The 27,720-nt window shown below is 44.1% G+C and overlaps 1 protein-coding gene across 3 annotated transcripts in view; it reads left to right on the forward strand.

Annotated features, from left to right (window-relative positions):
* LOC132590649 (EF-hand and coiled-coil domain-containing protein 1-like) overlaps positions 1-23,408 on the forward strand; it is a 124,547-nt gene extending 101,139 nt beyond the window's left edge. Inside the window, exons 5-8 of one of the 3 annotated variants that reach the window (XR_009556703.1) lie at positions 956-1,115; positions 6,584-6,760; positions 16,063-16,132; positions 23,147-23,229. Coding sequence is in view for 2 of the 3 variants with exons in the window: in XM_060263620.1 (XP_060119603.1) it covers positions 956-1,115; positions 6,584-6,742; positions 16,063-16,132; positions 23,147-23,280 (523 nt within the window). In the remaining variant the exon portion in view is untranslated. Of the gene's footprint in view, positions 1-955; positions 1,116-6,583; positions 6,761-16,062; positions 16,133-23,146 lie in introns of all 3 variants that reach the window. The other 2 variants (XM_060263620.1, XM_060263621.1) reach the window with 2 other exon arrangements.
* Positions 23,409-27,720: the final 4,312 nt, after the last annotated feature.

Here is a 27,720-nt window from a genome sequence, read left to right on the forward strand (position 1 = left end):
CTATCAACCATGGTCCCAGAAGTGGTCCTAATCCACTCTGAATAAATTGATTACTCTTTTGGTTGGATATTGGTATTGACTGGTCTCTCTTTGTACCCTTCCACTTTGAGCTTTGAGCATACACCTGCCTAATGATCTGAACACTTCATACACCTGATGATTTGAGCTTTGACTCACAAAAATGTTTGGAAGAAATATTGTTAATCTTGCAGGTGGCACTGAGCTCCTGTTTTAGTTTGCTGATCCAGAAAGGAGAGTGACACTTCACACATGGCCTTCTCCAAGTTTTTGATGTATTATGCTGATTTCATGAAAGGAGCAAGAGCCAAAAGGCTGCAATCCTAGACTGTGTGTCTGCTGATTAGGGAACAGTTGTGGATGCCACTCAAGTTGTCTTTGAAGCTTCTGTTGGGAGTTGTTTGTACAATAGGACAGGCAAGGTGATTTTGAACAGGATAAGCAGCTTGCCACAGAAGAGCGACTGCTGGAGAAACGCCACTCTCTTTTGTTGCCTATGAACATAGCTCAATGATGACAATCAGAAACAAAAGTCAATGACATGAGGAAATCATTTTAGAAATGCACCATTCATTGTTAATGCTAATATGATTCTGTGATATTAAATAAATGACCAATTTTTCATGATTTTCATTTCTTCTGTGTACTTCTGAACCATGTGTCCCATATTTGTTTTATATTTTTAAAAATGAAGTTTTTGTCCCAGGATGACAATCTAACACTAGCAAGATTTGAGTCCAGTAGCCCCTTAAAAGCCACCAAAATTTCCAGAGTATATGCTGACAAAGGGAGCTTTGACTCTCAAAAACTTCTATCTACTGGACTCAAATCTTATTGGTCCAATCCTGATATTTTACCCTGTGGCTTGTAAAAGGCCATTTGTCTCTGGATTTGTTAGATTAAAGTGACAAAGTCATTTGGATCTTTCTTCCCCCAGATGCGATAACCCTGTGGTGAAGAGGCTGATGTCGTATCTTGGCAACATTAGCAGGAATGAGAACACCATTGTGGAATTAGTCAAGGGACTCTCACAATTATTAGAAGAGCTTGGGACCAAAGGGCAAGAAGTGAAAAAACTGGAAATAAATATGGAAGAGGTAAATTCCTTGGCACTGTGCCTCCTTTAAATAAAATCCAATGGGTCCACTGCACAGAGTTGAGTCCAAAGAGCCCCACATGCATAATGGCTGCTGGTCTCATGGTTTTGTTTCATGACCACTGCTCCATATGTTGTCAGAAAGCACTTCCACAGTCTCCTTGAAGGGCTACTTTTGCTGGAAGGGGAGGGCTCAGAAGGAGGGACATGTAATTTTTTTCAGGCTGTCTTCTGCAGTTCCTTTAAAGGGCCTACAGTAGATGCCCGACAAACAGCTGAGACATGGAAGCAATCTGCTCCTGCTTCTTTGCTGTTTTCAGATCTACCTGGTAATCCCCAAATATATCTGGAATCCCTCCCGGAGAAAACCTATAAACATTTGGGATGCCAAAACGTACCCCAAAATACCAGTAAAGTATTTTTCATGTATATTTTCAGCTCAGATAGATCCAAATGCACATCCCTACTCAAAAAGCCTTGATGCGCTGTTGGATCTCTCTGTATGGTCCTTTGTATCACAGCCAATGGTATTGCACAGTCAGCCTCTGGACAAAGACTTAGTCTAATTTAGAGTAGCTTGTCATAGTTCCAGTACTCTCTGTTTTTGACTATGCCTTTTTCTGCATATGCTGTATCTTGCTGGCTGCAAGGTGTGATCTTAGCACTATGAAGTGACATGGTTTATATTTCAGATATGTATTTGTAAGTAGATACCATGTAAATATAGTTTGCATTCCTGGCCCCTTACTGTAAATCCTCCCTTTCCCAACCCAACAGTTGTTAAAAGCATCTACAAGGAAGTCCCATGTACCACGTATGTGGCATACTTACTTTGAGACTTCCTGAAAGCCATTGCTTTGAAACTTCATGACTACTGCTTCCTTTCTCAGTCCTGTATTGCTTCAAGCATGCAAATGTCACCTAGCCTAGCATGGCATCCTGACTGAATTGACTGATATTACAAGTCCAGAAGAGATAGGTAGAAATATACCAATTTATGAATTTTCTTATAATCTGCAAGTCCCAGACAATGTGTATACAGAATTTCAGGTTTCTGATGTGGAATTATTAAAATGATGTTGCTGTCCCTAATGTTTAGTACCAAGCATCTTTGAATCTCTGGAACACACAAGGCTTTGGCATAAATAGCTGCTTACCCCATTATAAATGACACATAAACCATTTAAATTAACGTAAGAATTACTGTCATTTTCTGTAGGTAAAATTGGATCTAATTGCACTGTGGTGCTTCTCCTTTGTACAGTCAAAGTAACAGTTTTAAAAGACAATAAAAAAGCAGAACAAAACAAAAGTCTCTTCAGCCACAGGCAGGTCAAGACTAATAACCACACATATGGATCAATAGCTGATCCAATCTAAAAGTATAGAGGCCAGGAGATGAAAACGGCTGTTAACTCTGATTCCTTTTAAAGTGTGTTCCGATACTCAGCAACTATAAATTCAAAGGGCCATCTTCCAAAGGAAGTTTAATGAAGGTGTCAGCTCTTGAATGATAGATTGAAGAAAACATGAGTAAATTCTAGAGGTAAGTCGATACTTTCCCAAGCCCAATGATATAAACAAATGCTGGTAAGATATATACTGGACAAACTCATCAAACAAAAGTAGCATTACTTTCATCCACCAAGGAAGGCACCTTATCTGCATATAGGCAATTAGCCAGAAGCATTTACTTGCAAATTGCCTGTTCATTTTTTGTCTGCAGGAATTGCCTTTTTGTCAGGAGCCACCCAATGTAGATGCTGTCTGCATTTTAAAAAGATAATAGAAAGTAGTAGGTGAACACATAGTTGGGCTGCAGCCTGGAAAACCACACAACTAACTTTGGGGAAGTCTTGATTTTGATTTTGATACCTGTTATTAGGTACCAAGCAGCACTGAATCAACTGTCTGCCCGATAGGACTTCTGATTTTTTGCTGCTAACTGCTGTTCCTGGCGCTACACTGTGAAGTGTCTTCGCAATTTCAGAGAAGGAATAGGGGAATTAACACTCTGATTAGACACATCCCATCCTTTGGGTGCACCTTAAGGAACATTCTGGATTATGATTCTAGACAGTATCAAATCTTTAATAACAATCACATAACAAATAGCCAAGTGTGGCCCTGTACAGATCAAAAAATCCACAATGAGGGAAGGGGTCACAGGGCTAAGTTAAGGTTTGCAGAAGATATGAAAATATAATATCATAAAAAGGGGAGTATTTTTAAAAACTAAATAAAAACATCACACATTCAAAACAGCTTCTTAACAGCACAGAGCTTGCAAGAACACCTCATGAGATCTTGGCCACCATTTTGAGTTGTAAAGCAACCCATCGTAACAACAAAGTATTCTTCAATGTAAAGCACTGCTTTACCAACCCAGAAAGGCATGGCGGTGGCAGCAGTAACAACAAGGAGGAGAGTGGGGGAGGGAAAGCAGAAGCAAAGCCAGCTGTGTGAGGGGAAGGACATGGTCCAAATGCTAGTGGGGAGAGGAAGCAAGGACAGGCAGAAATGGGCATGAATCTTTTTAAATTAGGGAGATAAGAGATGTTATGTCTTGAAACATAAGCTGATGTACCGCATGGCGATCGCTACAGAGGCGACCCCACGGGTCCCCGGATGTAGCTCGCCAGATGCCCCGCCCATCAAGATCTGTGGGGGGAAGTTTGACTGACCAGGATTGGACTGGTCAGACTGGGGGGCAGTTCCGGGTAATGTATATAAGCGGGACCCGGCCCGCGTGTTCCCTCTCTTGTAATGTACCACTGAATAAAGCATGTTGCCTTCAACCCGTCTCGCAACTCAGTACATTACAAGAGAACAGGAAGGAATAGAAATTGGTGTGGAAGTCGGTGTGGGAGAGAAAGCCAGAACCAGAGGGAGGGGGAGGGTGGTTCAGGAAGTAGTACCAGAGCAAGAGAAGAAGCAGGGTCAGTGGGGGAGGGATGTCTTCTTCCTTGCAAATCCTTATGGATCCCACTTTTGTAATGATCTAATGGTGGATTTCAGCTTTCTGGTGAATCCATTGAGGTAGATGATCCATTGCCCGCTGGCCTTGCACCACCAGCACCTTCAAATCTGTGGTTAAGAGATGAGGAACATTAGATCTCCATTAGTTCATATTGATGTATAAATTACAGAGAACACTTGCAGGGTGTCTAATGCACAGTATGCACTGGCATTAAGTAGTGCTGATCAGAAAGCAAACAAGCAAAGTGTGTTCATAATACATCCAGATGGTTAAGATGATGGGAGGCTTTGTAGAACTTCTTCACTGCCTCTGTTGGTACAGAATGTATTTAGCACATGACTTCATTAATACACTGAGTTCTGGTAGGACTTCCTCAAAAGTTTGCAGTGTATTTTATTTCCTCCTTCCAAAGAAGAAGAAACTGGCAGAGAGCATTGCATATTGCAGCATACGTATACAGTCAGAGTTTGCACAAGAATGCAGTCTGAGCAATATAGTGGATTTTAAGAAAGAATTTCATATGCATGTTGTCCTGATGATTTTTTAAATGTGTGTGGTGAGGAGACTGCAAGATTGCATATGGATCTGGGTTTAGCCACATGTGGTCTACAAAGTGTTGGCAATGAACAGAACAGCAAACCTGCTAGCTGGAGGGCGGGCACGCAGTATGATTAATCTACAACAGATTCATACTTCTATTGGAAAGCATGAACAATTTCTACACCTGGCTGCTGATCAGATGGCAACCACAGTGCTGGTAACAGGAACAGGAAGCTCTGTTTGTTTCATTGCTATGAAACTGGTTGTGGAAATGGGAATTTTGAAGTCAATATTTGACAGATAAGATGGGCTATGTCATCTATCCATATTACAAAATGACCTGAAGGTTAGGGAAGCAGAGATCACACTGGACTGGTAGAACTGACTGAGTTTTCAGCTGATGCTGTCCAACTGCCAGTTAAAATACATTACTGCTCTGTCAGCAAATAAGGTGATCTTCTTAGAGGAACTCTAGCTGGGCCATAGATTACCCTACTTTTTATTCAGGCAACATTTGCTCTCCAGAGCTTTGAAATTCCTCCTCAGTTACTAAATATTGATCAGGGTAATATTTTCCTACTTAATAAAATCTATTTCTTTTCTCTTTTTTAAAATAACTGTATTCTTCTTCTTCAAACTATGCTTATCCCTAGCTATTCTCATTCAGTTGCCTTCTCTGAAAGGCCCATGTTATCCCCTGGAACTACAGTAAAGATTTTTAAAATATAATTTTAAAAATAGCAGGAACTGGTGAATGTGAAACTTGTCGCAACGTGCAATGAAAGTATATTTCCAATAAGCATTTGCAAAGAGTGGCATTTAAAATGCTGCACAGATTCTTCCTGTGTCCATTGTAATGAATAAAAATGGTTTGGCGTTAAAATGGGAGCAAGTATTCAGAAGAAACCAGATGCTTAAATTGAGCCATTTCCTCCCAAGGCAGGTTCTAATACCTTGGTCAAAGCATCACAACATGCTGGTCCACAGCATCCTTCCTCTTGCTCTAATCCAAGACAAATAAAATAATTTGTTCATTTGAATAGCACAGTAGCTAACTAAGGAGGACTAAAACGTTTCAGGGTGCTTTCACACAGATGCCTTACATTCCATGGCAGTTTGAGCCAAGCTGACCTAGGATTCAACCTTGTGGGATCCATTTAGCCAGTATTCCCCATGCAAACTATATTAACCCTACAGTGATTTTTCCCCCCATGTTTGAAATCAGTCTTCAACAGTAGGTAATATTGCTTAATGCTGTGGTCATGAGACACTCATAAACCAGCTTTCTGATTATGAGTACCCTCAAGAGCAGCCCTAAAAGAAGTGTCTTGCAAATCAACAAAGTACTTGACTAAAATACTAATTTTAAGGAGGTGACCAGCTATTAAACACATGCTTGATTTAGTCACGTAGGCAGTCCTACTGAACGTAATGGAAATGCCAATATTTCTCCTCTGCTTAATGATCCACTTAAAGCAATCAAAGGTATTTCACAGTCGTGCCGCTAAGCGTGTATTTCGTAACTATGTTGGCAGATACTAATGGCGGAAAGAGAATGAAAAGCACTGATTGAGAGCTTGACTTTATTATTGGTACAATAGGTACACCATGCAAATAGATGCTACAGAAGCTATGGAACCAAATTAGTGGTAGCTGAGAGCAGCCCAGCCTTTGCAATTATGAAAGTTAATGGGAAAATATATTCCAAGTGGCAACATCTGAAATTTGTGGGAGGTCTCAGCATACAAAAAATAACCCAGGAAATATCCATTAAACAGAACAACAAGTATTTGTGTAACCTTACAAGTGACTATATTCTTCATTGACAGTTTCCACTTAGCAAAACTTAACTTGGTTATCAAAGAAGACTTCTGGAGGCCAATAACTCTGATTAAAGGAGAAGGGTTGAATGTGCCACAGTACTTTTCATATCATTTGTTGTTGTCCAGATGAAAGGCCCCTTGCTAGGAGAACTGCAGCAGAAGATGGAGGAGACTGAATTCCTGAAGATGGAGTTGCAGATGTTGGAGACGGAGAGAGTAAGGCTGTCACTGGTGGAAGAAAAGCTCTTGGATGTATTACAGCTTCTTCAGCAACTCCGGGATCTGGTATGAAAAGAAAATAATGTGAGGAAACAGAATGTTTTGATGCTGCCATTCCATTAGGAAGAACCACCTTTGTATCTTTTCAGAAGGTCTCCTGTAGGGACATCCAATGGCAAGTTGGGCTGAGCTACAATGACGTCATTAGGAAAGGAGAAGCAAAACACCCACCAGACAGACTCAGGCACATGCTGCTCTCCAAATCAAAGGTCTGGGGCTTAGAACTAAGGATGTTCGAAGGCAGAGCTACCAACTACACATACTGCTGTACCCCTTTCACTGACTTAAAAAAAAAATATATATATATATATACACTGCAGTTACCGGGGATTATTTAATCCTCCTTTGCTCCATTTTCTGCTGAAAAGTGTCTCTTTCACAAAAGGCCACTCTTACTCCTCTTGGGGGAAATTTACCTGTATAATTTCTTCAATGGGTTCAAAAGCAGAATGCAGTAATAGTGTTATGTAGAAAAATGATTGTCTCACTGTTCAGACTGCAGTAGTGGTGGTTGCATGGTGTGACATTTTAAAAAGGAAAATTGATCATAAAACTATTCATTATGTGTCGCTGTGTCCTCAGACTAGTAAAATGCAACTCTTAAGCTGTTCCCCTGGCCACATCAGTATGCATTAGGGTGTGCAAAATTTTTCATAATAATTTTAGTTTCGGATTTGGGGTAGGGCATTGGTTTTGTTACCTGATTTTTCCGAAGGTCTGTGACCAGTTTGGGAGGGGCTCAAAATTTGAGATTATTATTTTTTGTCATTCCACACACTGTGCTCCAAGTCGCAGGAGCAGGGAAGGAAAAGAAAGGAGGCCAGCCCTGGACTTAGCATGCTGGCATTGTCCCTGCCTGAGGCTTCTCCCTCCTGCTGACATTTTGCTCAGTAGCAGGTGAGGAAATTGCTGCTGTGACAGCCAAGCCTCTTGGGAGTCCAGGAGCCACCAGCCTGACTGCCATTTTCCAGTTAAGGGAGAAGCCTCCAGTGGCACAATGCCAGCGCAGTAAGTCCGGGGCAAGTTTGGTCCTTTCCTTTTTAAAATGTAAAGAGACCAGGTCTACCTGACCATAAATTGTTAGTCAACATCTTTCTTATGTCTTCCCGAAACACTCCAAAAATTCTGCATGATAAATTTTTGTCACTCCCAGAATGTCAAACATGTTTCATGTCGCGTCCGATGTTTCCAAGCTGACCTAAAACAGCTAATTTTGAGTATAATTTCAAGTTGGGTATATCCAAATGCACACCCCTAGTATGCATTTGGCATGTGTGCTAAACAAGTGGGTCAAATTAGATCAGGGTCTGGGAACAAGTCTGAAGGACAGTAGGGATGACTTCCCATTCTCAATACTGATATCGACAATATTCCCACAAATGTCTAAAAAGTGGTCATCCAGTGTCAGATGAAATCTTCAAAGCCAATGAACAGGTCTTCTGTTGATAAGAGGCAGGATTTCAGTGCTCTGCACAGCTTCATTTCCTTTTCCCTTTTTGTTTAGTTACTATTAGTTAGATCCAAAGTCAGTCTTTCACTAGAGTAACAGTACTTATGCCAGTGGAATGGCAGTTCCATTGGTCCAGGGAAAGAGGTGCTGATACTACCCATTTTCCTACTGCAGACTCCCATTTTCCCCCCAGCCTGTCTGTGATCCCTGGCCCTTTGGACCTTATTATTTTTATTTATTAATCTTATATCCTGCCCTATTCCACAAGTGGGCTGAGGGCAGCTCACAACATATGTAAGTAACAACATATAAGTAACAACATATAAGTAACAATACAACCAATAATATAACAAAATTAAACAGTCAAAACAGGATGTTACTAAAAGAAGGCACTAAAACAGACTAATGCCTCCTGCAGTATATTAAACAGATGATGAGAAGGTATCCTAATTTACAACAGTGCCCTGTAGGTAACAAGCAAATAGCACTGAGCAGGTACCATGAGCAGGGGAAGCACCAAGGCAGTGAGCAGGTACAATGAGCAGGGGAAGCCGAGATTATTGGATCTTAGATCCAGACTGATTATCCACTAGGCTTGTTCTGGGATTGGAGGTCTCGCCACCCCCCCACCAACACTTCTGTCCGATTTTACGCAAGCTGCCTTGGAGCTGCAACTCACTACGCCTCTTTCCTGCAGCAAGCAAGATCCTCTGAAAACCAGTTTCTGCTTGCCACAGGAAATAGGTGGAGCGAGTCATGACTCTGAGGCAGCTTCGGGGGGAAAGAGCTCCAATGCTGGAACAAGCCTAGTGGGGAATCAGTCCCAGAATATGTTATGTTTAACTGTTATAACATAGAATTATACTTGAATTCCTGTTTCCTTAGTGTAGGATTCTTTGTACATTGCTCTCAAACACTGTGCAAAACAAACAGTCTTTACAATGCTGTAAATGTCATCTAAGATGGAGGAGTACTGCCTCCCCCACTGTATATATTGAATACTGATGACCTTTAAGACTTTTCTTACCTTCCTAGCTCCTCAAATACAGACCTGAAAATTGCAGTCAATGTTTGCAAATCCAAGTGATGGTAGTTTACTGAAGCCTGGGTTTGTCTGAGAAAGGTATAGTTTAAGGCCCTGGACAGCTCTGATGCAGCATCAAATTCTGTCCTCATGGAAAATCAAACAGGCAGCCAGGCAAAATTACAATGCTTTGGTTCAGATATAAGTATGGTTGAGTTGTGAAACTGAGATTCAGATCATAGGGTTTGGTTTGTCTTGGCAAATGCTGGTTTCATGACCTTCACTGTTTTCCTTGCAGAGACCCTGCAGATGCCACTTTGCATATGCTTACATTACAATTTACTTTGTGGTAGTAAAGTGATATGTATGCACAGTGGAATCACTGGCAATCCCAGAAGGCAGGCAGCATTATGCTATGGGTACTGTTGTGTCTTGCATTTCAGTCTTGAAGTTACAACACAGCGGACGCTACTGAGGTGACCAGTGGAAGTCCACTGGTCCCCGGATGTAGCTCTGCTAATATGCTCCGCCAATCAAGATCTGTGGTGGGAAGTTTAACTGGCCAGGATTGGACCTGGCCAGACTGAGGGTTGTTCCAGGTTATGTATATAATCGGGACCCAGCCCGCGTTGCTTGGCCTTGTGATGTACTCGCTAATAAAGCATGTTGCCTTCAACACGTCTCGTCACTCAGTACATTACAGTGGCGATGAGGATGGGATTCTAGCCAGGTAACTCCCAACTGACCTGGCCAGAGATGAAGAAGACACGCAGTCTAGGGAGACTGAAGCGCCCGCCACCACCTCCATGGCTAACCCAAGTGGGACAACTGGCCACCTTGCAGAGTTCGACCCCACCAACCCCGATAGGTGAGAGACTTACACGGAGCGGGTCGACTCCTACCTATGAGCGAACATGATTATAGACGACAGCCGTAAGAGAGATGTACTCCTGAGTGTCTGCGGGGAGGTCACATTCGAGATCGCAAAAGGTCTCTCAGCCCCCGCAAAGATCATGAAGAAAACGTACGAGGAGATAGTCACTCCTGACCGGGCACTTCTTGCCCCATCCATCCATCATTGCCCGCCGATTTCTCTTCCACAAGAGGGATCAAGGGGTGGGAGAGACGGCCGCTGTCTACCTGGCCGCCCTCCACCAAATTGTGGGGAACTGCAGCTTCGACAAGCTGGATGAAGCCCTGAGGGATCAATTCGTTTGGGGCCTCCGAGACAAAAGACTGCAGCAAAAGCTCTTCGCAAAGGAAGAGCTCACCCTCCAACTCGCCTTCAACGAAGCCACCACGTTCGAAAGAGCAACCAAAGCTTACCACAACCCACGACCAGAAGCCGTCCACCAGGAAAAGATGGCACCGGGCAACCCAGAGGAGGAGGAAGCAAACCAGCTCTGTCGCCAACCAGGAATGGGCCTGAGAGTGCCCACTCGGCCATGAGTGACCAAGAGATCAGGCAACACCAAGTACGGCAGCTGTGGGGATCCACACAAGTGACAGGACTGCCCCTATTGCAACGTGGACTGCAGGAACTGTGGAAGAGCAGGCCACATAGCGCGGGCTTGCTGGGCCAAGGCCAACCGCAGACACCAGTCCATCAACCACAACTCGACCGATGCTTATTCGACTGCATCGACTAGCCTGCAGGTAATGAACTTGCCCCTCACCACCCGTGATAAGGTCAGAGTGTTGGTCCTAATCGAGGGCACTCCATGCCTAATGGAGCTGGACTCGGGCTCCTCCATCTCCATAATTTTGAGGAGTCGCTAAGAAAACTTTGCCCCCGTGGCTGGCCCCGGCTGCGACCGGCTGATTTCATATGGCGGGACTTCCAAAAAACCCCTGTACAAATTTTGGGTTGGGCCACTGTAAGGGTAGAGTTTAAGAACTTTAAGGGCACGCTGGACATAGTCAAACCCCGAGGAGGTTGATCTGGGAACGCAGGGCGCCAACCTACTTGAAAGACTATGTGTCTTGAACTAGGGGGGGAGGAGTGTTGTGTCTTGCATTTCGGTCCTGAAGTTACAACACAGTGGACGCTACTGAGGTGACCAGTGGAAGCCCACTGGTCCCCAGATGTAGCTCCGCTAATATGCTCCGCCAATCAAGAAGTTTAACTGGCCAGGATTGGACCTGGCCAGACTGAGGGTTGTTCCGGGGTATGTATATAATCAGGCCCGCGTTGCTTGGCCTTGTGATGTACTCGCTAATAAAGTTTGTTGCCTTCAACATGTCTTGTCACTCAGTACATTACAGGTACCGAAATCCGTTCAGATGCCTTGGAAAGCAGGCAGACTGTCAGTTTGGGATCTTGTGTCTAGCATCTCAAGAAGGCAGGCAGGATTATAAACTGGGCAGGAGAAGACACATGGCAGAAGAAAAACAAAATGGGCAAGTAAAAAGCTTTAACTTGGAATCCCCAAGAAGGCAAGGCAAAGTTACAGAGAGGGCATAGAGGCAGATTATGTTATGCTTGTATACCTGGAAAGAAGGCCAGAGTTAAGAGGAGGGCACAGGAGACATTACACAAAGTAAACATTTGTGTAAACCGCAGTTAATAATATACATAGAATACTAACAAGTGTACCTTTCAATCTGCATTAGTACAAACACATAGGTCGTTTTCGCACTCACCTCCAGCCGACGCGACCCCCCTCTTCACCACGCAGGATCTGCGCGGATTTCGCACTAAATGCCGTGGAGCAGCCTTTTGCGCCGGAAACTCCCGTCGCAAAAGCCGCTCAAATGTAAATCGCCAAAAAGCAGTTTGGCGTTTGCGCGGCGTTTGCGACGGGAGTTTCCGGCGCAAAAGGCTGCTCCGCGGCATTTAGTGCGAAATCCGCACAGATCCTGCGCGGTGAAGAGGGGGGTCGCGCCGGCTGGAGGTGAGTGCGAAAACGACCATAGAAACCCAAGAATCTGTGCTCACTATTGTGAGTAAAGCCTGCCAAGGAAAAAGAAAGGGAGGAAAAACTGACATACTAAGCAGATAACAGCAAAACACTAGAAATAGCTTGAAAAATCCAGTAAACAGAAAAAAATTAGCTGATGCAATGAAGGAACTTGGATGGAGTCACTGGTTATATAAAATGAAGAAAGCCATCCTTCCCAAGCCACTGAGACAGCAATGATGATGATGATGTTGATGATGATGATGATTTTTATTATTTTAACCTCCACCCATTCCTATATTATCAAAAATATTATAAAATACACAGAAAAGCTTTAAAAACCAAGATGTTATATATGGATAGTTTTTAAAAAGTTATTTTCATCTTGTTTGGGGAGGAATTTATGTTAATATTGGCTGTGAAACAGATATTGCAAATGTAATTAAATACTGCATATGCAGAACAAATTTACCTGCAGTGGAGCTAGAAATTCACTGTTATTTATTATGAACATGACTAGATCTGATCATTGTTGTAGCATGCTTAAAATAGGCCTGAATCCTGTGGATGTTTGTTGGGAATAAATGTAGCATTCCCTGTTGTATTAATTCACTTAACAGGGCTGTCATGTCTTTGATGTGACAGAGCTTCCTGTTCGGATCAATAACACTACCATGAGGGATATGTTATGAAAGTGGCATGACATTATGATTGACAGAAGGCATAGCCGCATCCTATGTCAGAGTTCTGACACGTCCCTCACTGACCAGCCATGTTTTTGAAAATCATTCCAGTTTAGCAGATGATCCATCAAGCAGTGTGTCATGCTGTTGTGAGAACAGTGCTTTTGAGTCTTGTGTGCAGTCATGTATTGTAGCTCAGGGCAGCGATAAAAAGCTGTTAATGAATAGGATGACTGACAGCACCCTGGGAAGAATACTAAGAATCCATACAGCAACGCATTTGCAAGATTCTTGGTAGCCATCGTACTCTAATATGGAACTGAGTGACACTGCCTTAACCTTCAGAGAGACCTACTGAGCTTTCAAAGCTGCCTTGGTTGAGTCTGCTGCAGCCAGTATAATTTTTTGTCCAGAAAACTCAGTCCCTTCCTCACTGCATTTGAGTGTTTACTTTTATTTATTTGTTTTGAACATTTTTGTGCTACCTTTCCACCCAAATAGATATTTCAGGGCAACAAACATCAAGGCATTGAGACATTTCAAACATTGAAACAGCTAGGGTTGCCAGGCCCCCAGTCTAGGCAGGGGTTCCCCCAATTTTGGAGGCTCCAATCCGCCAGTGGCCAGCTGGCAGGTGGGGGAAGCCCCACCCTCAAACAGCCCCCTCCTGCATCAACATTGTTAGTGCAATGACATGTGGAAGTGACATCACACCGGGCATGTCATAAGGTGATGTTCTAGCACCTAGTATTTGGGAAGAAACTCTAGAGTTTTGACCAAGATGCTAGATTGTCACAGTGTGACATATCCATGTGATGTCATTGCACCAATAGCATCATACACAGTGATGTCGCCCTGCCTTCCCCACCTCTGGAAGGCTCCTTCCCACCCCCCCACCCCGCTGGCCAGGTAAGTAGGCCTGGTAACCCTAGAAACAGCATTTTAAATGTATATGTAAACTATTTAACAATGTCATAAAAACATGTAGACATACGAACACAGCACAATCAGGCAGGAAGGCCCAGAAGAGTTTACTGGGAATATACCAAATGAAACAAAAATATTTCCCCCATTGGTGGAAGACAATGACAGAGGGAGACAGACAAATCTCCATGGGGAGGAAGTTCCAAAGGCCCTTTCTCAGTTTGCTACCTGTCTAGTCTCAGATGACGGGGGCACCGGAAGAAAGACCTCTAAAGATTACTGGAGTGGAAAGATACATTCATATGGTCTTTCCCAATTTGTCTCAAAGTCAGTCTTTGTCAATTGAAGGTAAAAAGCAGTGGCCAAATCGACAACTATATTTATATGGGATAGGGTTGCCAAGTCCAATTCAAGAAATATCTGGGGACTTTGGGGGTGGAGCCAGGAGACATTGGGGCAGAGCCAGGAGCAAGGGTGTGACAAGCATAATTGAACTTCAAGGGAGTTCTGGCCATCACATTTAAAGGGACCACACATCTTTTAAATCCCTTCCCTCCATAGGAAATAATGAAGGATAGGGGCACCTTCTTTTGGCGTTCCTAGAATTGGCCCCCTGGTCCAATCTTTTTGAAACTTGTGGGGTATTTTGGGGAGAGATACTGGATGCTATGCTGCAAATCTGGTGCCTCTAACTCAAAAAACAGCCCCCCCACCAGAGCTCCAGATACCCGCAGATCAATTCTCCATTATTTCCTATGAGAATAAGTCTCCATAGGGAATAATAGCGTTCTCTCTCCTCCCCCCTCCCCACTTTCTCTCTCTCACTCACACACACGCTTAACTGTCTCTGGTGCAAGTGGGCAGCCATGTTGGTTTGAAGCAGTAGAACAAAGCAGGAGTCTCTGGTGCCTCCACAACGAGGTCTGGAAAGTACAGGGGCTACGCTGCTCTTTTACACACACACTCACTTGTCCAAAATGAAAGCAAAACAAACAGAGGGGCTGCACTCAGAGGTCTGTTGTTGCTAACCCTTCTCCATGAAGTTTTTCCTGTTCCAATTTAAAGGCACACACACATTTTAAAACTGGACTTGTTTGCAGGTCCTACCCCAGATCTAGAGGTACATGGTGGGTGTGGGAGAGGGGCTTTCCCTGCTGGCCAGCTGGCTGGGGGTAGGGGGAAGCTTGTAAAATCGGGGAATCCCCTGCTGGGACCTGGGGAATGGGAAGCCTAATATGGGAGGAGGTATGCTGGCCCAAACTATATAGACCAATATCAGCCCCTTAAATTGGGCCTGGAAGCAAATGGGAGCCAGTGTAGATTGAAAAAGTCAGGAGTGAAAGGGTCCCTGTGACTCACTCCAGTCAACATTCTGGCCACAGCTTTGTGTACCAACTGTAGCATCCAGACAGTCTTCAAGGGCAGCCACATATACAGGACATTGAAGTAATCTAATCTAGATGTTACCAGAGCATGCACACAATGTCAAGATCTTTCCAGTGCAAAAATGTCTGCAGCTGGAGAATCCAAGTTGGAGTGGGTGCAAGAGATTTCATCTGCAAAGAGTTTAGCAAAATTATTGCAGTGGACTGCAGAGGAGCCCATCTCCTCCCACTGGCATACATACAACCTACCTGTGCCTCTGATACGACTCATCAGTTACTTTTATGCATTTTCCTCCCTTTGAATGCTTTCAGCATGACCATTCCTGCTTATTTATATATCTGAACATTTTTATCCCATTTTTCTCCACACTCAGAGCAGGTTCCAAAATAAAACATGAACAATAGAATTAAACAAAAGTATGTGACCCAGCAGACTGCTACTAATCTTAGAGTAAGCAATGAGCCATATGGATGTCCTGGTTCCTGTGGTACAACTCATAAGCACCACAAGTTGCAAGTCATGAGCTAAGAGCCAAGGGCTAAAACTCATGCCTTTGGACAAGCCCAGGATTTACATTACCTGAAAAAAGGGGGGGAAGGGCAATGCCCAGCCCAGGTCTTACTCACCTGGTTTAGATGCTTCCAGTTTCCTTCTTTTCTGCTTTCATTCTGCAGCATGTATTCCTGCACCTAATACCTATTTACACAAGAACCAGCTTCTAAAACTTCAGTTTCATATTTATCCATTCCCTGTGAGGTAGTTAAAACATCCTAAAGTGCCAAAATAATCTTTGATGCCGTTTATTTGATTCAGAGTTCCGTAACAAAGAGCTATCCTTAAAAACCATTGGTTATGACATTTAATTTAATTTAGAAATCTTGTTAATTTGTCTGTTAAGATGCATGTGTACGAACCTTTGTTGAACCTAAATGTTCCATAATATTCTTTTATGTTTAAAGAACATATCTAAGCGAGCCCTGGGGAAGATCATACTCAGCACTTTGGAATCCTGCTGTGATCCACAACATGGTAAGAAAATGAAACCAATGCATAGTTCGTCATATCCCTGTGCCCAGCTAGGGGCGGGTGTGTGTGTGTGTGCGGTGGGATTTACCTCTCAGTGGTGTGGTGTGGCTTGAATTAGAAATGCATTTTCCCCATATCTTGACATCCCACACAAAAAGCATAAACAATGTCCTCCTTACCAGCACATTACCTCCCCCACCTACAGTTCTACCAGTTGACCACTTCCTAGTGCAGGGGTGTCAAACTAATTTTTATGAGGGCCACATCTGATAGAAAAGAGACCTTGATGGGCCAGAACATGTCAGGTTGGGCTGGGCCATGTTGGGTCAGGCCATGTGTATACCTATTTAAAATTAGGTAGCAGAGATATAAACTTTATAAAGGACACAGACAAACACAATTAAATATTTCTTTTTTAAAAACCTTAAAACATGCTTAAAACATTAGCAGTGGTATTAAAGGTGCTTTCTTTGTATCTCTCCCAAGGGATCCAGGGAACTGGACAAAGGAAGCTCTGGCTCTTTCCTTCCTTCTCCAGGTGACCAGGAGGGGGAGGAGCCTCAGCTAATAGAAGAAAGAGAGGCTTGGCTCAGTAGCTCTGCTATGTGATTGAGAGAGCCTGGCAAAGCAAGCTCTGCCTCACCCCTTCCTCCCCAAGGGAGGAGCCTCACCCAATGGAGAAAATAGAGGTTTTGCTCTGTAACTCCTGTGCAACTGAGCAAGCCTTGCAAAGCAAGCTGTTATTCAGAAGGAAGCAAAAGAGAAGGAGAAGGAAGCAGATGACAGCCAGTTGCTTGGGGGCTTGATAGGAGCCCTCTGAGGGCCTGATTCAGCACCCGGGCTGCATGATTGACACCCCTGCCCCAGCGGGATCACTAACTCCACAGTTCTCTTGTCCGTTAGTAAGGATCAGGGACTTTGTGGGCTGCTGCCCTCTCACCTATTCCTGGGCTGATTTAAATTCTTATCTGGTGCTACTAGGATGGCTTTCCTGTTACTTGGACATATCTATGTATCCCAAAAGCATTAGGCCCTCTGTAACTGTCTTATTTCCTGCCATTTCTGAACAGCAGAAGCATATACAATGGAGACAACTTTCATTTGCTGCAGTAGCTAAAACATATTCTCACACAAAGGTGCTTCTGTCTCCTGTCCTTGCCCTTTTCCTTTCTGCACTCCTGACTGACCCCAGCATCTTTTGAATCACAGAATAATAAAGTTGGGAGAGACCTCCGAAGTAATCTAGCCCAACCCCCTGCGCAATACCTTTCCCCTCACACTCTCAGTGATCTCTGTTCCATGTCCAGAATATGGGGAAAAACCTCCAGGATCCCTGGCCAAACTGGCCTCAAGAAAAATTGCTTCCTGACCCTAAAGTGGTGATCAGCATTTCCCTGGGCACTTAAAAAAGGGCCATCTTTACATAGTGTGCCCCCATACATTGTGAAACTTAAACTGTTCCTCTTTAGGCCAGCTGAGCTCTCGCTTGTCCCATGTAATGTCTGATCAGCCCAGGAGCTGCCCTGACAGCCTTTTGGGGCAATGGAATATATGTCACAATTAATTTGAAATATTTATCATCCTGCCTGTCTCCATGAGGGTTCAAAGTGCTTACAAGAAAGAAAGAAAGAAAGAAAGAAAGAAAGAAAGAAAGAAAGAAAGAAAGAAAGAAAGAAAGAAAGAAAGAAAGAAAGAAAGAAAGAAAGACACTATCTATAGTCACCTTAAGAACTCATTTGCATTAAAATTAATCACTGAACAGATTCATCACGAGTCAATGCCACACGTACAATAAAATAAAATAAAAGCACATACTGTGGAGAAAGGCAGAATGCGAAAAAGCTCACCAGAATGCTCTAAAATATCACTGAAATGTTTTCCTGAGTAGGACTATTTTTCATCTTTTCTAAAAACTGGTAGAGATGATGGCCTTCTGACCTCCTCAGGCAGGTTGTTCCAGATGGTCAGAGCCAAAACCCAGGCCCAGGCCAACCTACCACTCCTAAGGGGCAGCACAACATGAAGAAGAAGCTGGAGAACATCACTGGCCCAGAGGTTCATACTGGGAGAGACAGTCATTCACTTGAGAAAGATGCACTTAAATATGTGCATTGGAAACAAAAGATCCTTCCATAGAGGCCAGACCAGCAAAAAAAGGTCTCTTGCCCATTTTCTTTGTCTTTTTCGAGCAATTCAAAGTGGGCCAGCACATGGAAAATTCTCCATGTCTGTTTCAGCTTAAGCAACTTACTTATGATATTATATAGTCCTGTGTGGCTTCAATGTCCATGCCGAACACGCGGCTTCCACTTGGGTGACGGACCTAGTTTCTTCCATGGCAGCAGTGGGACTCTCTCAATATATAACAACACCCACACATCAGGCCGGGCACACGTTGGACCTGATCTTTGCGGCAGAAGTCATAGTGGATCAGATTTCTGCCGAGGCAGTGCCATGGTCTGACCACTATGCCCTGAGGGCCCGTGTGGACATTCCACCCTTACCCCGTTTAGGCAGTGAGCAAGTTTTGGCTCATTCGCGAAGCCAGATGGACCCTTTGCGGCTTCAAATGGCTTTACAGGATCCCTGACCCTCTGGTGACTCAGTGGATGAGCTGGTGGAGATTGGAATAGCTAGCTCTCTACAGCCATCAACGAGACCGCTCCCCAACGTCCTCTTCATCCTCGTTCATGATCCGCTCCGTGGTATACCCCAGAGCTGCGATCGATGAAGCGGTGATTGAGACGACTAGAGAGACAATGGCGACACACTCATGATGAAGCTACGAGAATATCTTATAGATCATATATGTGGACCTATGAGATGGCAGTCCGGACCACAAAGAAGATTTACTTTGCGTCCCAGATTGTGTCTGCGACCTCGCGCCCAGCACAATTGTTTAGTATAATTTGGTCACTAACAACTTTATCGCAAGGTAAACCAAACGTTAGAGAATTGGAAATTGGCTGTGAGGCTTTTGCGAGTTTTTTCTCAGATAAGGTCTCGATGCTCCAACATGACCTTCCCGCCATAACTGATATAGTGAAAGAACTTGAGGCACCGAGCATGTCTTCTGGTCCATTTCTAGATTCCTTCAATCCTGAAGAAGGTTGACAGGATCCTTTTTGCTGTACGCCCTGCGACCTGTGGGTTGGACCTGTGCCCGTCCTGGCTCATAAAAGCTAGCGAGGCATTGCTACGTGAGCCACTACAGGATATTGTCAACAGATCCCTTGTAGAAGAGATCTTTCCCACACCTCTTAAAGAGGCTGTGGTCTGTCCCCTCTTGAAAAAACCATCTGCAGATCCGGCCGTATTGGCAAACTATCGGCCGGTATCAAACCTTCCCTTATTGGGTAAGGTTATAGAGCGGACGGTGGCAACTCAGCTACAGGGATTCCTGGATGACACTTCCGCACTGGATCTATTCCAGTCCAGCTTTCAACCAGGTCACGGGACGGAGACGGTTCTGGTCACCCTCATATATGACCTCATGTGACACCTGGATCGGGGCGGCTCAGTGGTGCTATTAGATCTGTCAGCCGCATTTGATACGGTTGACCACCAGCTACTGACTAGCCGCCTTGCCGACATGGGGATTCAGGGGTCTGTCTTACAGTGGTTGGCCTCCTTTCTCCAAGATCGGGGACAAAGGGTGGTGATAAGGGAGGAATCATCCCAAAGGCACCCACTTATATGCAGTGTGCCACAGGGTGCGGTTCTGTCCCCGATGTTATTTAACATCTATATGCGCCCCCTTGCCCAGATTATCAGGAGGTATTGGCTGGGATGTCACCAATATGCAGATGGCACCCAGCTCTATCTATTGATGGGTGGCCAGTCCGACTGTACCCCAGAAAATCTAGACCTGGCTCTTCAAGCTGTAGCATCTTGGCTCAGGCTGAGTCGGTTGAAGCTGAATCCGGCAAAGACGGAGGTTCTCTATCTGAGCCGGGGTGGTCCGGGGGAGGGGGGGAGATCCCTCTGCCAGCTCTTGACAGGGTGGCACTAATACCAGCCCCTAAGGTCAAGAGCTTAGGTGTGCTCCTGGAGTCCTTTCTTATAATGGAGGCCCAGGTAGCAGCCACTACCAGATCTGCCTTTTTTCATCGTCGGCGGGTGCGGCAGTTGGCCCCTTTCCTGGAGCATGATGACTTAGCAATGGTGATCCATGCTACGGTCACCTCGAGAATAGATCACTGTAATGCTCTCTACATGGGGCTACCCTTGACGCTGATTCGGAAACTACAACTAGTGCAGAACACTGCAGCACAGCTGTTAATGAGGCTTCCTTGATGGGAGCACATTTAGCCAGTGCTGAAAGAGCTGCACTGGCTACCTATTGTGTTCTGAGTCCGTTTCAAGGTGTTGGTATTGACCTTTAAAGCCCTCTATGTTCAGGGGCCTGTCTATCTACAGGACCACCTTTCTCCACATGTTCCCCAGAGAGCACTGCGTTCAGGGACAAAAAATCTACTGTCCATCCCTGGACCAAAGGAGGCTAGGTTGCATTTGACACGGGTTAGGGCCTTCTCGGTGGCAGCTTCAGAACTGTGGAATGCTCTCCCGAAGGCCATAAGGGCCCTGCGGGATCTTTCTACTTTCCACAGGGCCTGCAAGACTGAACTGTTCCAACAGGCCTTTGATATCTAGCTGGGAGTGGACTGCCACCCCACATCATTATAGAGCTACTATGTGATCACCATCAGAAAAGAACTCGTTTATATTGCAGTGGTACAGCATCACGTGATGGTTTTAAATTGTAACTATATTTTATTAGTTTTAACTTGTAAATATGAATGTTGTTAGCCGCCCTGAGTCCGCTTGCGGAGAGGGTGGGATAGAAATTTAAAGTAACTAAATACAAACTATAACCTGAACACCTATTTTTTCTTTGCTTCCATGTGACCTAATCCTGCTTTTGCACATTAAACATGAAAGCAAAAGCTTACTGGAGATAATATGAAAAAGTAATAAAATCATCACAGTGCTCTCCAATTTCAAACTTTATTCAGGAAACATTGTTTTAATTTTAATTGAATAGGTGGTTGCAAGTTAAGATGTTCAGCTACATTTTACAAAAATGAGAATATTTTTGGAATAGGAAGTGGGTATGGTTACATTGTTCTGAAAGGAAGCATCTGTGTGGAACAAATATGGTAGAAGGTCTATTTATGGACTTCCATTACATAGTGAGAGAAGCTGCTGACTCCAGTTTCATACAATAACATTGCACAATGAAAGGAGATACTCTTCTGGCTACATTCTAAACATTCCAACAATCCTGGGTAAAAAAAAAGCTACCTTGCTTGAGTTGTTTATGTTAAATATTAAGAAGGGACTATATATCTATATCTATGCACATACAAGTGGGAGGCCCGCAAGACTCATGGGGGGGGGGGGTCCCATCTCTCATTTCATCTGAACCTGTTGGGGGAGGGTGGGATATAAATCTGATAAATAAAGTAATAAAATAAATTTCCCATCTGAGAGCCAGTTTGGTGTAGTAGTGGTTAAGAGTGTGGACTCTAATCTGAAGAACCAGGTTTGAGTCCCCACTCTTCCACATGCACCTTCTGATGTGACCTTGAGCCAGTCACATGTTCTCTCAGAGCTGTTCTCTCAATAGTAGTTTCTGTCAGAGCTCTGTCACCTCCACCTACCTCACAGGTTGTCTGTTGTGGGGAGATGAAGGGAAGGACACTGTAAGCTGCTCTGAGACTCTGAGTGAAGGGTGAGGTATAAATCCAATCTCTTCTTCTTCTTCTCTCCACCATGGTGACTCCAGGCCCCAACACCTACCTACAGTGTCAATATCTGGGAGCCGTTCTGAGGCTATAATGACTCCCAGGGTCCTCCACTGCCTTGGCCAGCCCCATAGGCTTTCCTGGAGTCCTCTGCCATACAGCTGGGCTTGCAGTGGCTCCCAGAGCTAGGCAGGGAGCATCTCCCAGAGGGCTCTGCTGGTGTGACCAGGCCTGGAGCCTCTCCTAGCATCTGCCACAGCAGCAGGCAGGCACAAAAAAGGAGTCTGCTGCCATGGCAACTGGGCCTGTAGCAACTCCTGGCATCCTCCACCATGGTGACTGGGCTCAGAGTTGACATCTGCCGTGACCACCACCACCAGCTCAACTAGTAAGTGTGCTGTCTGCGCAAGCAGAGAGTTTTTTTTAATTTGGGAAAATGTAAACCTTCCATTTATTTTTTTTAACTTTTTGCATTTTTCTGCAAGCCTGGTTGGTATGCAGAAAGAGTCAGTGTGGTCCTGTCCGTGGATTTAAGTACCTGCAGTTGGGGGCCACATGTCACTATTAGATACATAGATAGTAAATTATGTGCATATCCAAAGAAGACACTGACACATGGTTTTTTTTGTTTAATGTGACATTTTCCCTTGCTCAGATGGTGCACTTTATCTTTTCCAGGTTCTGACTGCAATATTTGAGCCCCAAACTGTAATGACTCTCATACTCACTGTCTTTCTATTCAAGCTTGCTTCTTTTGCATGTGTGTGTTCTTGTGTTTTGTTTTTTTGCATTCACCACTGCATAAATAACTCCCCCAAATTTCCATAAACAAGTGTTACTGTTTTGACAGCAAAATGACAATGACTCCATTGCATTAGATTACAAGGTTTGCATCACTGTAATAGGAGCCTAACAGTGATTTGAATCTGGAAATGGTTTTTACATCCTTCTGTGGCTATGGTTTCAAGAAGTTCAGCTGCACAGCACACCATCCACATACAGATTTAAAAATGTAACCTTTGTTCACTCAAGGGCGAGGATTAAATGACCAAAGTGCATGAAGCACACGGGACAGCCAGAACGGCTGGCAGCTGCTTCCCTCTGCATCACTTTCACATAAACTAGAAGGCTTTTCCACAAATTAATTTTCAGGAAATCTGCATTGTTATTTTGCTATTTACAGCTTTCAGAGAGAGAGGACGTTTTATTATTGAAACTGCACGCTCCTAACATGCTAACTTACCAACTTCATTTTGTCTTCATTTTAAAGGAAAGCCACATATTTTTGAAGTCCTAGATACCCTCTGCCATGAACTGACCGCCTGCGAACTCATTCATAGCAAGTCTCTGGAAGCAACTCCTGGTCATCAGTCCTTGGTTAACCCACTGGTCATCTCCTGTTGAGCAAGTGATTTTCCACAGAGAGGGCTTTTAAGCTACAAGGCAAAACACAAGGTGGCAACTAGAGATGATTTTCAAATTTTTCATCCTTGCTGTTTCAACCAAAGATCCTTGTTTCTATTTTGCTTTTGCCCCGTGGGAATCCACTACTCTATTCTTTGAGTTGGATCCACTGGATTTTTGCCCATGGAGTGCAACTGTCTTGCCTCCCTCTCCTACTGCAGCCTAATATGTCTCCCAATACCACTCCTAGAGGATCCCTGACCTCCCAGGAGTGACACTGAGGGGCATTTTGGACTGCAACAGAAGGAAGCATGTGTGAAGGTTATACTTCACAGGCAGAAATCATTCCATCCCCAGAATGCTCTATTCAAGTCTTTATTTTCATGGTATTGTCTGGTTACCTGCACTGAATCCCCCTCCCCCAAATGTATGCATTTTTGCATCATTTGCATATCAGCATAACACTTGTTGTTGTTCAGTCGCACAGTCGAGTCCGAGTCTTTGCGACACCATGGACAAAGTCATGCCAGGCCCTCCTGTCTTCCACAATCCTCCAAAGTCTGCTCCAATTTGTGTTTGTTACATCAGTAATGCTGTCTAGCCATCTCATCTTTTGCCGTCCCCTTCTTCTTTTGCCTTCTGTCTTTCCCAGCATCAGGATCTTCTCCAGTGAGTGCTCCCTTCTCATTTGGTGGCCAAAGTATTTGAGCTTCAGCATCTGACTTTCCAGGGAACAGTCTGGGTTGATTTCCCTTAGGACAGCATAACACATCATATGTATAAATAGCATATAACATTATATAGGAAAGGAAAGGTCTCCTGTGCAAGCACCAGTTGTTTCTGACTCTGGAGTGACGTTGCTTTCACAACGTTTTCACGGCAGACTTTTTACGGGGTGGTTTGCCATTGCCTTCCCCAGTCATCTACACTTTCCCCCCAGCAAGCTGGGTACTCATTTTACCGACCTCGGAAGGATGGAAGGCTGAGTCAACTTCGAGCCGGCTACCTGAAAACCCAGCTACTGCTGGAGATGGAACTCAGGTCGTGAGCAGAGCTTAGGACTGCAGTACTGCAGCTTCAACACTCTGAGCCACGGGGCATTTGTACATATTACAAACCAACCAACCAACCTATGAAATAAACAGTGGCAAACTGGTAAATATAAACCAATATAAAAAGAAATGAAACAGAGAGCATTAGCATTTCCTTAGTGGCTGCCACCCATGGCATCTGTCAAATTCCAGAGCTGGAATAGTGAAAGACTATTGTAGAAGATCAAATAATCATTTTATATGGATTCATCATGCCCAGTATTACCAAATATGACAGTTCCCAGATTTTGAGCATACAGAGCTATGGACCAGACCTTTCTCAGCTGAGCTACATGAAATATCTTATCTGGAAATGCCTGGAATTCACTTGACAGCTCTGGCAACCAAGACCTGCCCTCTAATCTTGAATTGTTAAATTACATATGATACTTCTGAGAAATTGTTTAGTTTCTCATCTCATTTCCAAGCAAGCCCTATCTTGCCACTTCTCTGGAGGACTGTTTTAACAAATGGAGCCTAGCACATCCATTTATTTGGTAGAAGAAATATAGCAACCCACTGTACAAAAAAAAATGTTCTACTCCTAGCCCAGTAGAGTCTTGTCACTAATTATAGCAGTAGATATAAATTTTAACTTTTCTTATCAGTTTCAATATAGCAGTTTGCCCTCCCTTGAGTATCAATTGACGGGCAGAATCCATGCTCTTTTCTTAATGTACCAATGGAAAATACAAATTTATTTTTAAAATATACCAAGCAATATAAAGTTGCTTATACCTTACAGGTTCTATATGGTAGCTATAGGCTGTTATAACTTCCTATAGTAGTGCAAGGCTATGTACTACAAAGTACACTGGTTTATGTATCTGCATATGTGCTCGTAAATGCACATTTTATTTAACTCTAGAGTTGTATTTATGTTTTGTCCAATTGGATGTTTTATTTGAAATAATAGTCACACTATTCAATAGTAATGTTCAACTGTTTCCTTCAATTATGATACATTTTAGATTGCTATATTAAATGCTACCTTTAAGACCATTTTGAAGTTGTGCCAGTGATTCTGTTCACTAGATACAGATGCATTATGAGTATGGGGGAGACAGAAGCCTGGGGTATTTTATGGGAGGGGGACACAGTCTCAGTGGGAAATAGACTTGGGGGAATAAAAGCAGAACCAGAAAGCTGAATGTTTAGGTATGGATGTGACCTCTTTGGGGAGCCTTGACCCAAATACCTTCACTCTGAGCTCCCCTTCCCAAGCCTCATTTTGATTTTGCAGACAGCACACTAAAGAAGATATTAGGTTAGGGTATAGACTGAGCTAGCCTGATGTGCTGCCAGTTATGTATATGTGTTTTAATAGGTGTTCTTTACTGACACCTAATTGTACTCCCCATCCAGCAGTTTTCCCCACCAACCTGGATGCTGTACCATACTGAACCTCAGTGTATCAATCACCCATCACTTACAGCAAGACCTATCTCCACTGACAAATACTGAATTTGGTGTAAGGCAGAGGTCCCCATCATTGTGCCTGTGGGTGCCATGGTGCCAACCTGGGGCTTTCCTAGCAATAGGGTTCCCAAATCCCCCGCTAGGCCTGGAGACTCCAGATTTGGAGCCTCCTCCCCCCGCTGGCCATAAAAGGGAAAGCGGGGGGAGGGGAGGGAGGAGAACGGCAGCCAGAGCTCTTCCGTTTTCTCAGGCTGCTTCCCGTCCCCAGTCAGCTGGCCGGTGAAGGGAGGGGAGCCCAGCCACGCCCCCAAAGGACCATGTGCCTTTGCACCTCCGGAGGTGAGTGAGTTCTGTCCCCTGCATCAGATTTCCCAGAAACCGGGGGGGGGGGGGGTGGAGGGGGTGGAGAGGGAAACGTCTTCTCATAGGGTATAATGGGGAATTGATCTGGAGGTTTCGGGGGCTCTGGGGGAGCTGTTTTTTGAGGTAGAGGCACCAAATTTTCAATATAGTATCTAGTGCCTCTCCCCAAAGTATCCCCCAAATTTCAAAACGATTGGACCAGGGGGTCCAATTCTATGAGCCCCAAAAGAAGGTGCCCTTATCCTTCATTATTTCCTATGGAAAGAAGACATTTAAAAAGGTGTGCTGTCCCTTTAAATGCGATGGCCAGAACTCTCTTGGAGTTCAGTTATGCTTGTCACACTCTTGTTCCTGGCTCCGCCCCAATGTCTCCTGGTCCACCCTCAAAGTCTCCTGGCTCCACCCCCAAAGTCCCCAGATATTTCTTGAATTGGACTTGGCAACCTTACCTAGCAACTAGTGTTTTTAGGAAGTGTGCAGAGCCATGTGGGGCTTTGGCCTAGCAAGGCTTCCATTGGAGATTTGATTGCTTTATGCGGATTTTTTGAAAACACTGCTTTAGCAGCAGCTACTGTAATAACAGAAGGATCTTTACTATTTGAAGGTGAGCTGCAGCAGCCATTTTGTAGTTGGCTCCTATATCAGAATTCCAAAGGGGCCTGCAGGCTGGAAAAGGTTGGGGTCCCTGGTGTAAGGTGTAAGGCAACACAGAACTTCGTTTAAATCTGTTCTTCTGTAAGGAAAAAAACAGCTTGAGCTGATTTGGAGTGAATGAACAGTGAACATAGATTGGCTGAGATACCTTTGCTGCTGTTTCACATCACCCTCTTCCAAAATGGCTTTGCTTTTTACAACAATGGCATGTAAGGCTGCCAATCCCCAGGTGGGCCAAAACGTGAGGAGGCTGTGAAAAAATATACTTTGCAAACAATAATTACAACCAGTATATCACAGCTTAATATAAGAATTACGCACTCTCCATAAATATTATATAAGTGCCTGACCACACTCTGCAATGTATTGAGTATTTATGTTCACAGTGTTTAAAGGGAAACCACTGCAATCAACTTTTTAACAATTACTTGTAAGAAAAACATGCAAAGTTTGCCAGGTTTAAACAGCAAATGCTTCTGTGTACAACATGCACAGTTTGCAGTATACTCGGCCAACAAGGACAACAGTCCTTGAATTAAACGTAGTCACAGAAGAATGAATTAGAAGTTGTTTTTTTGTTGATTATCCATGTGTATAGATTCAGTAACATGGTAACATGCTTCCTAGGTTTTTATCTTCATGTGTATCGAACGTCATCTTCTTTGACCACGTGATTATCCTGCATTATTTCCAATGGAGGGAAAGCACTTAAAAGGTGTGTGGTCCCTTTAAATGTGATGGCCAGAACTCCCTTTGGAATTCAATTATGCTTGTCACAACCTTGCTTCTGGCTCCACCCCCAACATCTCCTGGCTCCACCCCAAAGTCTTCTGGCTCCACCCCCCAAAGTCCCCAGATATTTCTTGAACTGGACTTGGCAACCCTATGGTGTGTGGATTTAGATTGTCAGCAT

Source organism: Heteronotia binoei, unplaced genomic scaffold, assembly GCF_032191835.1.
Source record: "Heteronotia binoei isolate CCM8104 ecotype False Entrance Well unplaced genomic scaffold, APGP_CSIRO_Hbin_v1 ptg000458l, whole genome shotgun sequence".
NCBI lineage: Eukaryota > Metazoa > Chordata > Lepidosauria > Squamata > Gekkonidae > Heteronotia > Heteronotia binoei.